The 18,393-nt window shown below is 39.8% G+C and overlaps 1 protein-coding gene across 6 annotated transcripts in view; it reads left to right on the plus strand.

Annotated features, from left to right (window-relative positions):
- LOC5580105 (ataxin-1) overlaps nucleotides 1-6,242 on the plus strand; it is a 126,768-nt gene extending 120,526 nt beyond the window's left edge. For all 6 annotated transcript variants that reach the window (XM_021848737.1, XM_021848757.1, XM_021848729.1 and 3 more), the window contains 4 exons: nucleotides 1,187-1,639; nucleotides 1,702-2,493; nucleotides 2,576-2,792; nucleotides 4,727-6,242. In XM_021848737.1, coding sequence (XP_021704429.1) covers nucleotides 1,187-1,639; nucleotides 1,702-2,493; nucleotides 2,576-2,792; nucleotides 4,727-5,767 — 2,503 coding nt within the window. In that variant the 3' untranslated portion in view covers nucleotides 5,768-6,242. The remainder of the gene's footprint in view (nucleotides 1-1,186; nucleotides 1,640-1,701; nucleotides 2,494-2,575; nucleotides 2,793-4,726) is intronic.
- Nucleotides 6,243-18,393: the final 12,151 nt, after the last annotated feature.

Below are 18,393 nucleotides of genomic sequence, written 5' to 3' on the forward strand. Positions count from 1 at the left end.
TGGTCATCCTTTCTAACCTATTTTTCGCGATATGCCCATTCTATTTTCTAGATACGCCCTTGAGTAGTCGACCAACTTCCTATCAAAGCATTTTTCTTTCGTTCTGATTATCGCATCTTTCGACTCGCGCGTCGGCCACCCACAAGTCCAATACTGATTGTCACGTATATGCTATGAATCTGTATCAACTATATCTACATACATAGATGTATCACACGAAACCGAAGCCTTGCCTCAATAGGTGAACCACTGGCGTTGATGTTCTTTCAATTTTCCTTGTTTGTTATTGTACGGCAACAAACAGCAACTCAAACGGAAATTAGCTGAACTGTGCAATGTTACATTTCGGTGTGTTTTATACAAATCCGCTTCGCAGCAACAATCGAGACAGTATAATACACAATGTGATATATTTTGCCATGTCGGTTGTAGGATGTATATTGTGTGGTTACTGCATGTTTACGCTGATGTTTGGGAACCGAATTTCTGCCAGCCGGGCAATGTTGGAAACATCCTAGGCTGGCATTCTATAATTTAGGTATTTCACTAACGGGGATCGGTTGTCACGAAATACAATTGTACCCGTGTTAATGGAAGCCAAATGAGGCTAAGTAAATTGTTTTGACAGAGGTTCGATGACTTTGATGGCAAACAAGTTCTACAATTCTGCTTCTCAATTCAAACAAATCCAATGGTGCTATTGATTGCTGAAAAAAACGATAAACACGATTGAACATGGTGTTTTCTACGTTATCTGTTGTTATTCAAATCGACTTACTATTATGGCAATTAATTTGTCTTCCTTGTTCATTTAGTAGTATATTTTAGTTAGGTGTGGGTTGTAGCCTATGAATTATAGGAAAATAAAACAAAAATAAGCTTTGGAGGCACAGCATGACTTATGTTGCAATATCACGACATGCTCAATGTCCATAATAATAAATAAAATATGCAGCCTGTAGAAATCCGTATTCTTGCTTTGAAGAGCTAAGAAAAGCCTCTACAATAACGCGTTACCAGAGATAAAAAATGGTGAGCTCGTTCCATTCTACTTCACTAATTTTAGATCGAAATTTGTAGATTTGAATTTTATTTTTTTAGATGTAAGAACCTATTCTCTTGCATCAGTTGCTTAGTTCCATTGCAAAAAACATCCTGATTCAAAATATCCTTTCATTTCTGACAGGTACAACGAAGCTCCCCGAAATGGATTGCTACCATCGTCGAGGCCAAAATACTCGGAGGTATCGCCACAGTCCCCGCAAAGCGGCCCGGTGAATCTGGCCGTAAGTCCAAACCTACCAAATCCTCACAGCAACCAAACGTTGGGTGCTACCAAGCTGAGCCACCTCGGACATGATTTCCATGAACGCACGCTGCAGGCCCACGCCCAGGCACGGGCCCATGCTCAGCAACAGCATCAACACCAGCAACAACTTCAACAGCAGCAACAACAACTTCAACAACAGCAACAGCGACATCAAGAACAGCAAAAGGAAGCCGCTGCCGTTGCAGCAGCTGCTGCTGCGGCTGATATTGGAAAGCTATACTCACCTACTAATCCACGGTTATCGTTTTTTCCCGGCCCGATGGATACCAGCTCCTATCCTGGCCTAAATTACAATCTATATCCATTTGGGTGAGCGAAGGCTTTGGCAAATGCTGAAATGCAATTCTCAAAATACCATCTCTTGATTTCAGATATTCTGCGGCACATTTAGAAGCTCGAATATTAGGGCGCCCGACATATCTACCAGGCCAACGGGAACCATATCCGTCGTCTCCCTTCCTTACGCCAGGCTCGTACGGCACACCCGAAAGTTCAAAATCGAAAAACTATCCCCCAGTTTCCTTACCACATTTGAATGGCCATATTGGCCTTAAATCTACCTCTCTTCCACAAATACCTCAGGACAAGATACCCTCTGATGAGAGAAGTCCAACATTGCCCCCGTCCCCATCATCATCAGGCCTAATGGGCAGTCCATACTCAGACAGAGAACGGGGATATCCACCCAACGGAATGCCATCCGGTATTCCAGAACACTCGCTACACGGCAAATACCCAAGTAGCCATCCAACGCTGCACGAGAAAGAGAACAAACTCGAACAAAAGCAGCACAATTCTAGTCATCATCAACCACAGCTCTCGAACCAGGGTTCCTTGTCGGGGTCGTCTCTACAGGCCCATCATCCATTCCTTCCGCCATCGCCATCTTCATCGTCCGCGGTTTCGTCCCTATCGTCTTCCAACAGCCAACGTCACCACTCGATGCCCCATCCATCCTCGACTGGCGGCAGCCTGTCTCATCATCCCCATCCCTCTTTAGCAGTAGAGGGCGGGCTTCGTCTCGAACAACTGCCACAGGATAATGAGTTCAAGGTTCCGTCCGGCAAAGAAGGTTCCATGAAGCATCGAATTCTAACGCGACCCGCCAGTGAACGAGATGTGCGACGAAGATCTCCAACAACGAAATCGACTACTATTTTTAGGTGAGTATTCCTGGGCAAGCTTTGCAATCAATACACCTACCATTTCTGATGATAACTATTCGCTTTCATACTCTCTTCACAGGCCATTCGAGAATGGCACGACGACGAATTTTACCAAGGGTGCCCTGATTCAGCTGGCTGATGAATGCAAACGGGTGGAAGATGTGCGAACCGAAGACTTAGTACAAACCGCCGAGAAGTCGGCCGACCTACGGCTGGCGGAATCGACGGCCGTCAAGATTACCCCGCGTAACAACAACGTCATTATCACGTTCAGCTACGACAACAACCGATCCAGGGTAAGTGGAAGTTTCTGTTCTTTTTATTGTAACCGTTGTACTATATTCAGACTGTTTCAGCCTAGCTTCTGGGAGACACTTTCCGTGCTTCAGGTAGAAAATCCAGAGCCTCTGGAAGGGTCTTCTTGGCATTGTAGAAGGAACTTCTCGAGAAGTTCAGAGAGAAGCTTAACGAAGCTTCCCAAGCTTCTGTGAGAAGCTTCCCAAGCTTCTGAGAGAAGCTTCCCATGCTTCTGAGGGAAGCTTCCCAAACTTCTGAGAGAAGCTTCATGAGCTTCTAAGAGAAGCTTCATGAGCATCTGAGAGAAGCTTCTTGAGTTTCTGAGGGAAGCTTCCTGAGCTTCTGAGAGAAGCTTTCCAAGCTTCTGAGAGAAGCTTTCAAGGAGCTTCAAGAAGAAGCTCCCCGAGCTTCTAGGAGAAGCTCCCCGAGCTCCTAGGAGAAGCTCCCCGTGCTCCTAGGAGAAGCTCCCCGAGCTTCTAGGAGAAGATCCTCAAGCTTCTAGGAGAACCTCCCCGAGCTCCTAGGAGAAGCTCCCCGAGCTTCTAGAAGAAGCTCTCCAAGCTTCTAGGAGAAGCTCCCCGAGCTTCTAGGAGAAGCTCCCCGAGCTTCTAGGAGAAGCTCCCCGAGCTTCTAGGAGAAGCTCCCCGAGCTTCTAGGAGAAGCTCCCTGAGCTTCTAGGAGAAGCTCCCCAAGCTTCTAGGAGAAGCTCCCCAAGCTTCTAGGAGAAGCTCCCCAAGCTACTAAGAGAAGCTCCCCGAGCTTCTAGGAGAAGCTCCCCGAGCTACTAGGAGAAGCTTCTCGAGCTTCTAGGAGAAGATTCCCGATTTTCTAGGAAAAGCTTCTGGAACTTCTAGTACGAACTTTCCGAGCTTCTAGGAGAAGCTTCTCAAGCTTCTAGGAGAATTACCCCAAGTGTTTGAGGGAAGCTTCTCGAGCCTCATAAAGAAGCTTTATCAAGGCTCTGACTGAAACTATCCGAGTTTCGAGTGTTTGGGAGAAGCTTCTAATGTCAATTTATGGCGAAAACTTGTTCGGAAACTAAGTATTTCCACTGAATGCACCACTTGCTGCCGAACCACGCAGAAACAGTGAAAATTTGATTTTGTGGTAGTGCTGCGCGTGCCAGCTATTAGTAACACTTGAGTTTTTTTTTCCTTACATCGTACACAACTTGACTCGGAATCTCTCATGAACAGCTTAGATCCTTATTCAAATTACCCAATCAACCCATCGTACTATTAGCAGCATGAGTGAGTCATAGGTTGTGTTTTACAAGCATGATTGAATTAAATAATCATTGCACTTCAAGAGGTCCTGCAAACTGTAAAAGTGGTCTAGTTTGCGAATTTGTTTACAGGAGAATGCATTTTCATCTCGACTGTGGGTATGAGTGAAAGAAGGGCGGGTGTCTTCGGCCTTAGTAGAAGATCAAAGGAAATCAGCCACAATTGGAGAGCCGAGTAAATCGAGCGTCAAGTATAATCGGTTAACGGTTATCAGGGCACCTGTGACTCGGAAGTCATTCTCCATCGGAATCGCAGGTCTGACCTCGGTTCCTAAACGGCTGGAAATAAGCTCCTACCGGTATGTCGTTCAAGAAGCTTTCCTCCGGAATAAGCTAAGTCCGCCTCCGAAGACTAGTGCTAGTAGATCACGAAATAGCTCCGCCAAATATACGTTGAGGCGGCTTTGATTCACCAAAGCTCCAGCGAACTGGAAAAAATCCCAGAAGCAAACCCAGAAGCCCCAAGAATATAACGTCTCATCGTAAAGGCGTGTCTTAAAGTATTGTTCAAATATTCTTGAAACCACGTTAGGAGGAAAACGACTTCCAAAGAATGAAGCTTTCGATTGTTTTGTTAGAGGCACCTCTCACCTATAGATTATTTTGATTATAAATTATTTCCATTTATTCCCTTTCATCCATTCACAGACCGACATCGAAGCCACGATCGAGCATCCTTTTTTCGTGTACGGACAAGGCTGGGCCTCCTGTTGTCCGGAGAAATCTCTGCACCATTTTGGTCTCAAGTGCCAAAAGTTGCAAGTCGGTGACATTTGTCTCTCTTTGATTCCACGTGAAAAACCAAAAACGAGCCATTCCTCCTCTAGTTCGTCTACATCGTACCTGGCTCCCCATTCGGCGGCAGCACCCGGTAGCGGTGGTCAGTATCTGCCTCCATCCCAGCAGCTACACCATCACGACATCAACGGTAACCAGACGGCTTTACACCACCAGCCACACTATCACCCCCAACAGCATACTCAATCGATGGATCACTCGCCGCGATCCAATCGGGATCGAGGTGAAATCAGTGGCCTACAGCCACCGCAGCAGCAGTTGCAGTATCTACCTCAGAATCTTTCACGCAAAGCGTCATCCTTCCATTCGTCAACGATTCCTACTACAGCCACTACAACGGCTGTTTCCTCTCGACCTTCTGGCACGCTACCATACAGCAGCTTCCCGTCGGTGCCAGTATTTTCCATGCCCTTTTCGGCGGCTAATTTAAGTAAATCCCACGATCCTTCCCACTATTCGCCAAAAACATCTCCCGACCATTTGACCGTCGCCAACCGATCGGCAACCAATTCTCAAGGATCGCTCGACTCGACCGATCAACCCGTTGCGATGGTCGTGGACAAAACTACGCATTCCTCGTCCTCATCCACATCTTCGACTTCCTCGGGCATCAGCAGTGGAGGAGCGTCGTACAATTCTTCATCGTCAACCACAAGCACCAACAATGTTGGGGCGAAGTCTGGCAACACGGCCACTACAGTAACCGAGAGCGGCAGCAGCAGCAGCGCTAACATGGACGACGATGATGGCGTCATTGATGCGTCAGTTTCGCGCAAGCGCCGATGGTCTGCACCGGACGTGTGCGACGACTCGGATGCTAGCCAGGGCCAAAAGACGGAGAGTCCGGAAGGGCAGCCTCCACCGGCCAAGGTGTCCCAGCCAATGACCTAGGTTAGTTGGTATCTTATTGTTAGGTGTAGCTTCGAACGCTAGTGTGCACGCGGTCACGCGTATTTGTCGGTGGTTATGTGCAAGATCTTTTACGGGTTGTACTGATGAGGGAGGAACCGTTGGAACTTTTCTGATTCGTCTCAACTCAATTATTGGAGGTTGGGAAATTTTGCTCCTAAATTTGTTCGGTGGTGTTTCTCGTTGAAGCAGTACAACTTGTAAATATTTTTTGTATAGATATTGGTGATTTTGATAAAGAAAATTAGATTCGGAGAGTATATTCGACTTATACATATATGAAAAAACCTAAACGCTCATTTGTAATATGGATGATAGATGTTTTCTAAAAACAAACAATAAGGTGCACGGTTACGATAAATATTTGAAAAATACAATTGTATAAAATAAATTACGATAATTCTAAGGTGTTTGCTCCTAAATCCACAATAAAACTCCCTTAAAATCTTTAACAGTACCTCTAAAAAACAGACTGGTACATTGGTTTACATGACACATTATTTTTTTATCGTAAATGTGTTCGATTAATGGCATGTGATAAAAATTAAAATAATTATGTGTTATTTTGGAAACAAAAAAAGATTTGCTACATTACCAAATAGATCTGCACGTTGAAAAAGAAATTATATTCAATCCAATATTTTTTCAAAATGGTACACGCAGCGAACTGCACTATCGAAATTCATAAATTTTGCCTTATTAAAGGTGGAACGATTATTGCAATAAGCCATTTTACGAGACAGTTGGTTGACGTTTTCTGGCGGGCCGCTCATTGTTATTGTTTTAAAAACTAGCATGATATGTGAAAAGCTCTGGTAACGTTTTTGTTGGTGATGACATTTTCGCCTCATTCTGGCTATTTTTCTACGCGGATACATGTCTGATGTAACCAGTAAATAAAATAAATTCTTCCCTGCCTGCTATTTTAATTTTACTGGGGAAGATTGAAAATCTCGTTGCACGCCATTAATGAATGAGCTCCTCCCAAATGTGGCACTAGAAGAAACGTAAATAAATGGGCCCGCCAGCAAGTTTCAAAGCTGGTAAACAAACAAAAATCATATGATTCGAAACGTCTCATAAAATGGCTTATGCGAGCGCTTTATGTATCGTTCTAGCTTCACACTATATCAAGGCGTCGATAGGCGAGTGATATACGCACGGGTCTATCGATCGCAAGGTTCTTGGCTCGATTCCAGGTTGCCGCGTTAACTTTTTTTTTTAAATTTTGGTTTCATAAGGCAAATTTATGAACACAGCCAATTCAGATTACCGACCCCAGTAAAATTTTACTGGGATTTGGAACTACGGTTTTTCCAGTAATTTTTACGATTACCGAATAAACCCAGTAAACCAAAATAAGTTTTGATTGATGAAAAAGAGTAAAATTGTAGAGCTTTTTTACTGGCTTTCCAGTTTCCCATGCTTCATGCTATGATTCTCCGGATACTGTTTTTTTCAGAAATCAATACAAATTAAACCCCAATCGACATGGACATCGACATGCATTCTTCGTGAGAATAAACATCTACAGTATGCTCATATCTCAGTGGAAATAATCGAAAAATGTGTGACAGAATCATTATTTGCTTGGTTTACATACAAGAGGCAAACTGAATGATGCAGATGAATTTACCTCTTGTATGGAATCAACCGAATTTACCAACGTAAGCAGTTAAATCGTGCTGAGCCTTTTAGGTTGTTTAAAATTATTGAATTTCTCATTTAAATTTCGACTACTTACCAAGAGAAAGCGCAAAATAGGTGCAGGAAAAGTTTGGTTGCCAAAGTCGTGTCTCCCGGCACCGGACGATTTTACAGCAGGAGATTCTCATTTAACATTTTCCCGCATGCGCATCAGTATGTTTTGATTTGATTTTGACGACAAGTCTGTGACAAACAACAACTACTGAACGGTAATTGTTTTTTTTTGCAATTTCTCATCGTAATAGGCTGTTTTCCATCACGCCAATCTGTCATGAAACGGCCTACTTTCCTGCACTGAAGTATGCAGTGCGGGAATAGTCATTACGCAACTGAAACCAGTGCTTAGTGCTTTCTCATTACGCAACTGTTTTGAGTTGCGTAAATAATGAATCATTACAAAACCATTTTTCAGAAATTGTAAAACGATGGTGAATGCATTCCGATATTATTTCTGATACCCTCAAGTGGTCTTCTACGAAATTGCAAAAAATGTTGTACGTAACTCGTTGCAGAACTCGGCAAGCCTCGTAGGATAAATTTACGACTCGTGCTGTAAAAATCATCATTCTGCAACTTGTTCCGTAAACTACTATTACTGACTTTTCGGCCTGTTCGGTAATGTTGCAAAATGGGGTCTGATAGCTACCGTAGTTCAGTAAGAAGTAAAAATTATTACTGAACGTCAGATTGAAAACTTCTGACGTTCAGTAATAATTTAAAAGCTGAAAGTTCGGTATTTTTTATGATTTACAATTCGTACCCAGTATTAAAAATTACCGAACAAGCAAATCGTGATTGAGCGTGAATTTCATCCCGATTCCTTGTGGCGAATTTTCATAAGGGGTTCTTATGTATTTCGACAGTCTATTTGCCTGAGTCTACGACATTTCAACCTTGACGTTTATTTCATTGGTAAAAATCCACTAGTTTATTTTGACCAAAAAATGTTCCCATTGCACGGTGACGTCACCAAAAAACGTTCTCTTTCTCCTATGGGACATTTTAAAACAACGGCACCGTTGTTTCAGGTTTTGTTGCAGAACAAAAGAGAAAGAATTTCGCTGTGAAGTGGAGTATAGTCCATTTTACGAGCCGTTTCGGATCAGCTGATTGCCCATTTTAAAAATGACAGGTGCTGGCACCATTGTTTTCAAGTTTTGTTGAAAAGCGAAAGAGAGAAAAGAAAAGCCTAATACCTGACATTTCAAAAAGTACACGGAAAACAAAATCCACTTAAAACTTGCGGTCAAATCTTGCAGTGTATTAAACCTCTAAAAACAGATGAAATTGTGTTTTGAACTTAAATCAATACATACTAATTTCAAATTCAAGTCAAGATAAGGTTCTATGAACCTATTCAACCATTCTAAACGTGACTACGAATACGTTGTGTTGATGAAGTTGTCTTATACATTAGCATGCAGAAATTCTTTATTTATTCTCCATACATGTTTTTGAAGCTAAAACAGCACAAATTCTAGTCTAAATTTGCATAAAATTGATACAAATTACAGTCAAGTTGTTGTAGGTAACTCATACTTTTTTCCAATTAGACCTGACAGACTACCTCCTTTAGAAACTTTCTGTAAGCTTTAATTTCAAAATCTTAGAATATTATCATCGTCATCACCATCGTTCATATAGAGTGCCTTTAAAGAAGAGTGACGTCATGCTCCAATTTTGACAGATCTCCTGCTCATTTGGAACGTGGATTTGTATGGAAATGACAGTTCGCGGCTGTTTCAAGTGGCCTGTTTAGGGGTATCCAGTTTCTTACATATCCTGAATCTACGTTAGAAAATCTACTAGAATCCAAAAATTCAAATTTTTCCGTGACCTGGAACTCAATTTGAAACACGTTTGAAATTATGTAATAAAAATGTCATTGAGTCGACGGGTTGAAATATTTTTTAATAATTTATAATATCAAAATTAAGATATTGAAGTTCAATAAAATCATGTTATAGTCAGAAAAATGTGCTCTTTCGATCAAGCTACAAAAAATTGAAAAATTTTCATCACAAAACAACCCAATAGGGTGCTAAAGCCCAGTCCCAATATTAGTACCAAACACTTAAGTTTAGGCCAGAAACACATGTATACGAAATTTCCAAACGGTTTTCGTTGGTTCAAGTCCAAAAAAAATTTTTTTTATGCTTTTTGAGATTCTGTCACACCCCTTGGTTTAAACTCAAATTTTGGGTATATTTTGTTTTCCGTGTCCCTTCCGAAATGTCAGATAGGAACAACCCCAGTGTTAAAACTAAAACCCGTGTTGTATTTTTGTCGACAAAGTGAATGTCAAACATGATCAAAAGTGTCAAGGTTCATATTTGGAACCATTTTTGAAATCAATGTTCAAATATGTTATAGCCGTTATTTGACAGGAAAATTTGCTGAAGTAGTTGCAAGAACATGCTCTTTCATATTATCAAATTAAAACAAGAATTCGTTAAAAATGTAGGACCCAATTAGCTTGTTTAAAGGTAGTCAGTTTATTCCATTTTCTGAATCTACGTTAAAAATAAAACTAGAATCCAAGGTTTCACATTTTTTCGTGACCTGCAACCATTTTTAAAGCGCAATAAAATCGTGTTGTACCAAGAAAAATTTGCTTTTTCGAGCAAGTGACAAAAAACTTTAATTTTTCCATCTCTTAACAACCCAATTTTAACATTGACACCATTTTTATTTATACACAAACATTAGAAGAGAGCACATTTACATTGGTAAACAATAGCTTTGCAAGACGCTGTTGAGCCCAATTCAACTCGATCACTCTCTTCAATTCCACTATCAGGAAGAATAACACTAATCTTTCTGATAGTGGGATTAGTTTGCATGGGCGGATTAAAAAAGGCTCAACAGCAACTTAAATACAGAAGCGTGCCCCGTTCAAGTGCGAAAATTCTTGAACCGAGTGAATTCAGTAAATCAATGGTCTTATCCACTGGTGTACTAAACTGACTCGGTCAAAGAATTTTGACACTAGAGCGGGTCCAGATCACGTGGGGATCATACGGTAGCGTGCCCCGCTCAAGTGTCACAATTTTCCGAGTGAATTTAGTAGTGGATTAGACTATGGGTAAGACCATTGACTTATCAACCGATGTACTATTTGCATTTGGTTAAAAAATTGTGTGTCAAATTTCTTGGATCGAGGGGATTTAGTACACCGGTCGATTATGTTATCCATCAGTGTACTAAATTCACTCGATTCAAGAATAGTATACAGGATCGTTCAAATATTACGTAACGCAACAGGGAAGGGAAGGGGGTCTTACATAGTGTTAAAGTCCACACAAAAAATAAAATTTTCCCTACAAAATATGTTACGTGGGGAGGGAGGGGGTCAAAAATTGGAAAATTTTGCGTTACGTAATATTTGAATGAACCCTAATCCACATGTGTACTAAATTCACTCGCAACCATATTGAACAAATAGTATCTCTGACGTTATTTTAGATGTATTTTGGACTATACATAATGAGCATTTTTATCCCACAGAGAAAGCTTTTCTATACATTTTGCCATTTTCATTGACTTTATGACGCTTTGCAATTAATTATTTGGTATAAAACTCCAAAACTCACTTCCTGAAAGGGTTTAAATACGACCGTTACCCTATTTACTAAGGTGATGATTCATGTATTTCGATTGTATTTGTACTAAAAATTAGGTATGTTTGTTTTAGGTACCTGTTTAAACATCATACTCCATTCTACCGCGAAATTTAACCTCGAAAACTTTGACAAAGGATAGGCCATTTTAAAAGACCATAAACCATTATTTTCCTTCTTTTATATAAACTCTCAGAATGGCCAGAGTATTGTCACACTTTTAATTTTATATTTTGTGCTGTAACCGTCAAAAATGGTTCTAACGTCATTCAGCTCAAGGAATGGGGTAAAATAAAATGGAACAATATGGAACGGAACGCAGAATCAGATCAAAACAGCCAAATAGGGTGACTAGATGTTCAAATTAAAATTAAACCGCGACGGTTTGCATGAGATATCGTTCAATTTAGAGGGGAATATAAGACTATAAAGGTTCATCCACGTTCATCCAGAAAACTTAGTGTTCAACCTTGCACCAACAAACAAATTGTACATGATAAACCGAAACCACTCAAAGTTGTGATGAAAAGCGAGCTGTCATTGTGTTATCTGTCTTTCAAGGAGTGAAATTTTATTGTGATGTTTATTTATTTATCGTAATTTGGAAGTGTAACAATTCTTTAATGTATACTGTTAAGCTCAGAAAACGTTAAGCTACAATGTAGGAATTAAATTTGACAAAAAATGCAAACGCAAATTACGTTGATTGTGGATGTTTGTAAATATTGCATTATTCAAATATTTTTCTTCAATCGTGCAACCAAATCTCTTCTCATATATTCAGACAAATTATAAAAGTAAAGAATGTGAGAAAAACAAAATATATTATTGAAAAAAAATGCTATTGATGTGATTCAGAAACTGGAAAGTATTGATTGGAATCAAATCTAATTCGTTGTTGACACTTAACCAAGAAACAAAACAAAAAACTACGCATAAGCGAAAAAGTTGTGTACATAGAAATTTTATTAATTTACTTCGTAGACAATTAGCTAAGAGCAGTAGCCGTAGGATTTCACTGGGAAAATTTGCCATGATACATAATATTGATAGATACATACAAACAGAGCAGTGGCCAAGAGAGCAAGCAGGTTTCAGAAACAAAATGGCTGACATGGGTCGAATCATTCGACAATAGTGAAAATAAAAGGGAAATTTTGGGAAGAAATTCCATTAGCAGACAGAACGACGGCCACCTTTGCCACGTTGAAACAGTATAAACAAACCGTTGTAAAACCAAGAAAACAATATACTTTTTACAAGCCGACAAAGAATGGAAGAAAAGAGTCGATAAACGTAATGTTCTCGGGGCATTTAAACAAATAAAACGAAACTGAACACAACTGGACAGTGAAGAACATAGTTAAACAAAGAAATCCTACATATATATTTTTTCCTAGCTGCAAAAGTCGGATTGTATGTGCCTTTCGGAAAATAAACATAGATTTTTATTTTTTCAAAGAGTGAAAAAACCGTAAGTACATTCGGTAACAGTAAAACATATGCCTTTTTATATTGCACTCGAGGGATGACAACACACTTACACAAGAAAAAAAACAAATAGTCGGATTGAAAATCTGTAGAAGCTCATACAAATACCGAAAATGATAACACGAATGCGAACTTGGATAACCCATACATTTATGATGCCGCATAGCAGCAGCAGCAGGAACAGAAGTTGTGGTTAGAATATGTATCGTAGACGGAAGTACTAGAATAATTTCTTTCCTGATGATGACAAAACAAACACGAGAAAGGTACTCAAAGGAACAGTGCTTAGTTAGAAAAAAATACTTTGACAAATTTATGCACAAAATAAAGTAAAAAAAAAAACTTGCAAAAACCTGCAGTGTATAGGATTGTAAGCTAATGTTGTAAATTGATGTCAATCAAATTGGAAAACAAATAAATATAAATATAAAATCATTTGGTGTCGTTTTGAAATTCCCTTAAATATCACTCCCAAAACTTCAAAACTTTTTGAAAATTGAAGTTGTCTTCAATGGCAGAAAACAAACATTTTATGTTTTCGTAATATTCTATGTGCATCAATTTGAGAAAACCGAAAGGCCCACCCTTAAGTTTTATCGAAAACTAGCGATCAGTGATATAAAATTGGAATTCTAACGATGCGTGCCGATGGCGGCCTGGTTTCAGCGAGAGATGCTCACATTCGGTATATCCTAGGACAGGACGTGACCGCTCAACTTAGACTGCCCAGTTGTTTTTCGGCCGATATCCTTGACGATACAAAAGCCAGTGCTACCAGTATTCATTTTAAGCAAATCTTGTGAACAAATTCAAATATCAATGCCCATAATTTGGTTGTTTCTTGCACGCTTCATTCATATAGTGCAATAGAGGATGCTTTATTTTTTAAAATTCAGGTTTATATTAGAAACCGGCAATACTTGTAGAGAAAATTGACACAATTTCCATTATATTGCTCTCAATTAAGTATATTTAATTGATTTAAGTATTATAGGAGCACATGCGGAAAAGTTAACATGGAATATAAATAGATTCGAAACAAAAAGACTTCATGAAAAATTTTCAAACTTTTTATGAAATTTTAATTCATGATCTAGCAACACGGCCGGGCTAGCAACAAAGTGCCCTGTTGAAATCCAACTCAACGATGTGAAAGTAGGCCTTTGCCAAAACGACCAATGAGAAGTGGTCTTTTTTGACAGGCAATTGGTTTAATTTTTGTACTGTGACCTGTCACGTCTTGTCTTAGGGTATATCGAAGGTACGTTTACCAACTGCCAAGATTATCATTTATGCATCAGATGAAACAATTGAATCATTTCAATGTGCTCTTGGATTTGGGATAGTATTGTAGTAGATTTTGCAAAATTTAACCACACTCTTATTCGTCAATAGCCAAGTATAATAGGAGGTGTCGAACATTTTCCATTTTGAGCCATTTCAATTCTTTGTTCGTTTTGGTACACTCTCCCCCTAAGCTTTCGCCAATCATCCACCCTCTTGATGGCGTTGATGGAGCTTTTCTCCCGACAGCAAAGCGTCAACTACAGCTGCTGTGTTTGATTGTGTGCGTTTGCTACTACCCCCTGATGACAGCTTTCGTCCGATACTCGTGGTAAGCGTCCAGGCGATTGTCACGCCACCGTCCACTAACACATATGCACACCTGCAAGTAAACAAACAGGAAATTCGAACATGAAATCGAATGCAGAGGCTTGAGCCGACCACTAGGTACACTACTGCCAGTTAAAGTCGCCGCCGTAATCCCTAACCTGAATAAAAAATTACGATTATTTTAGTTATTCAAACAACAGAACTTATAATTTGTATTTCTTGTTGAATGTTTTAGAAAGGTTTTCTTCATTTCTTATATCTAGGTGTTATGTGATAGGAAACATTATTATCCTTATAAAATATATCTAAATAACTTTTGACATTGACGTCGGAGCGCCGTCGTATTGAAGTCTTCAGAACAAATGAACCAATTCAATTGCCTGCGTAGTAGTGCAATGTAGACAAAATTTTCTCTGTTTGCTGTGAGAACTGTCACAACATCATGCAACGGTGTTGAAATTTAGACCGTATTTCGGAGTCCAAAGCCTAAATATTGTAGTATATTGCAATAAGAAATGTTAAAACTATCCTTTATCTGGAGTATGGTGAGGTAAAATAGTAAATTTTGAAATCAAACATACATTTTTAAACAGGAGCTCTTCCTTTGTCCTATAATAATTGTAGTGCCGTCCTATTATTGCGGGATACCAAAAATCATATATTTTATTACATTCCGTATACATTCGATACCACACAATGTTCGAGCAATGAAATTATGCTTCTTGCATGTTTATTACACTGTGTGGTACTGTAAGTTTATGTTACATTGGACATATATATATAAAGAAAACTAATTGATCACTTTATGTCACGATTCTAAAACCAATCAACAGAATCGAATGATTTTCTGTCGGTTTCGTCGTAGCTGGCCAATGCTTATGTAAACGGACAAGGTTCTTCTATCTAAGACTCTAGTAAAAAATAAATAAGTTTGTTGACAACTTTGATACCTTCTAAATATATTTTGTACTCACTTTCACCAAACCTACCACCTTCACTGTGATCATCTTGTATCCTAGTTTTTCAAAGCATTTTTAGCATATGTACCGATTTTCAACCAGTTTTCTTGATTTTTCAATAAAAAAAATGTTTATTCGAAAGTTATTTGTAAATAATGGAAACTACAGTGTAAAGATAAACTGAAATCTTTTGTTTGAAAGAAAAAATGTACCAATGACAAAAAATTATCCTAATAATATAAAACATGTTTCTAACAATAACATTCAAAATGACAATACAAATTTTGAATTTTTTAACGTGTTTTACAGATCCAGGAATAATAATAATTGCTGTTACTTTAACACGTTACGACACCGCCTACTGTCAAAAACTTATTCATGAAATAAGCGATCAGCTGTTCAAAAACGTCTCGTAAAATGGACTATATGCTATTTTCCAAATATATAGAGAATTTTTTCAATGTTCAACATCTATCATGTAACTACATCCATTATGAACTCTCGCATAACTTATGATCTCGCCCTAAAAGCCATTGGTAGCCATGTGTGTAGCTTGTTGTTTCTGAGGATTTGAATGGATTTACACGTTTATTAACAACTCTATGGTGAAGAAAGGATCATTATCTACCTGTCAGTGGTAATGGTTTGGATGTTTATACATTCATTTGCTCAGAAACAACGAGCTACACACGTGGTTACCAATGGCTTTTGGGGCGTTATTGAAAAGTAATCGCCTATCTCCATGCGTGGGAAATTTCTTGCAAGAAATGCTCAAGAAAAGCATTTTTCTTTGATCGCAGTACGCAGTTGAAAAGAAATGTCAATTCAAATGGGGCTTACTGTAGAAAATTTCTTGACCATTTCGCTCGTGGGTGGAGCAACTTGAAGGCGAAATCATTCTAGGAGCGGATCTGAATGCCCATCACGATAGTTGGAGCCCGGAGTTTCCAGAATGCCCAAGAGGAAAACTCATCAGTCAAATCACCATGGACTCGAAAATGATCCTGCTAAACGACGGAAGCCCTACAATGTGTCTGGCACCAGGTAACCGCCGGTCAGCGATTGACCTAACATGGGTAACAGAAGGTTTAGCAAGAAAAGCGAAGTGGGAAGTACTAGACGAGGAATTCGGAAGTGCGCATCTCACGATCCGGATAGGCATAGGGGACGAGATCCCGCTCATCGAGAAGACCTCAAAACGGGTCAACCAGGATAGGGTGATTAAATCACTCAACGAAATGAGGCCACAATTCATCTACAATCCGGAGGAGATGCAGGAAATCTTCGAGGAAACTCTTGAAAAGGCATCTTACATAGTTAAGAACAAAAAGGGAAATTACCTCAAAAGATGGTGGAACAACGAGTTGGCACTCCTGTACAATGGCAAAAGAGAGGCGCTAAGAAGATACAACCGAAACAAGACGCAAAACAACTATGTAGATCTACAAAAACGAAGAGCCATGTTCAAAAAAGAATTCCGGAAGACCAAACGAGCGTACATTAAGGATCTATCGGAAAAAATTGACGAGACTACTCCTCCAAAACAAGTTTGGAACATCGTTAAGGGAATAGACACCAACCTGAATGGGAATCACAGTAAATCAACGGAGCTAAGCTACGAGAAAGGAGCTGAATTCATGAATTACTACTTCGGCAACAAACTGTCTCCGGTGAGCTGTCCAAAGGTCGAAACAGAGAGGAATCTAGAGGGCTTTGAAATTGCGTTTAAAGAGGATGAAATCCTTAGGAACCTAAAGAAGAAGAAGAACCACTCGGCAGCGGGAGAAGATAGGATGTCTTACTACATTCTCAAGGGGTTGAACATCAACATGCAGCTGAAGGTCGTCGAAATGCTGTCGGAAGTATTTTTATCCGAAAAAATTCCAGATAGATGGCGGATTACGGAAATCAAACCTATCCCTAAGACTGGAACAGATCCTTCGCTACCAAGCTCAAAGAGGCCGATAGCGCTGATGAACGTGAATTTGAAGCTCATAAACGCTGCAGTGAAGGATAGGTTAGCTGCAGTCACCGAAATCAAAAAGCTACTGCCAGATACCTCTTTTGGGTTCAGAAACAACTGCTCAGCAACCACCTGTATAAACTACGTAGTCAACGAAGTAGCAGAAGCTAAAAAGAACAACCTTGAATGCCTGGTGGTATTCCTTGATGTATCTAAAGCCTTCGACTCAGTGAAAACTGAACTACTACTAAACACTATGGCAAAGCAGAAAATACCAAGCAAAATCATTGAATGGATCTACACATACCTGAAGGGAAGGACGCTTATCTTGAAGACGGAGCAAGAAGACGTCGAGATAAAAGTCAATCAAGGGTTACCCCAAGGATGTCCACTGTCACCAATTCTCTTCAACCTGTACACCACAAGCCTGCACAACGACAATGAAGAAGACTGCATATTAGTGCAATTTGCCGACGACTTTGCTCTGATTATCAAAGCGGAAATATTGGAGATGGCGGAAAGCGTGGCAAATAGGAGTCTGAGCAAGCTGTCAGAGAAGCTAGAAAATTTGGGACTCGAAGTCAACCCTCAGAAAAGCGCTGTTGTCCCTTTCACGAGGAAATCAACGGACCACCTGCGAATAAAACTAAATGGCCAAGCGATCCAGATCCAGAACACTCACAAGTACCTGGGATATACGATCGACAGGGAACTAAGACACCGAAAACATATAGAAGACGTGTGTGGTAAAGCTAGTAAAAAACTACCGTTAATGAAAATTCTTGCCGGGAGAAAGAGTTACGCGAACCCAGCCACTCTGGTCAAGATCGGCAACGCACTAATCAGGAGCAAATTAGAGTATGGGGCAACGATATACGGAAGTGCTGCAGCGACAAACCTACAGAAGGTTCAAGTTGTCCAAAACAGCTATCTGAGAATAGCCATGCAACTACTAAAATCTACCCCCGTTCACGTAATACTATCGGAAACGGGTCAAATTCCAATGAAAGCGAGAATCGAATACTTGGCTAAGCGAGAAATAATCAAGAGCACATACAATCGGAATCAACTGGTAAAATTCATCCGGGTGACCATTGAGGCGGAAGAATCTAGCGGAACCTTCTTATCAACCATAACCGATAAACACATAGACGTGATCCTGCAAGTCCATCCAAAAGGTGAAAACATAGAATGGGAGCTAAGACCAAGAATAGTTGGAGAGTCCAACATACAACTGAAAATAAGGAAGTCGCT

The sequence above is a fragment of the Aedes aegypti genome, chromosome 1 (assembly GCF_002204515.2).
Source record: "Aedes aegypti strain LVP_AGWG chromosome 1, AaegL5.0 Primary Assembly, whole genome shotgun sequence".
Taxonomy (NCBI): Eukaryota; Metazoa; Arthropoda; class Insecta; order Diptera; family Culicidae; genus Aedes; species Aedes aegypti.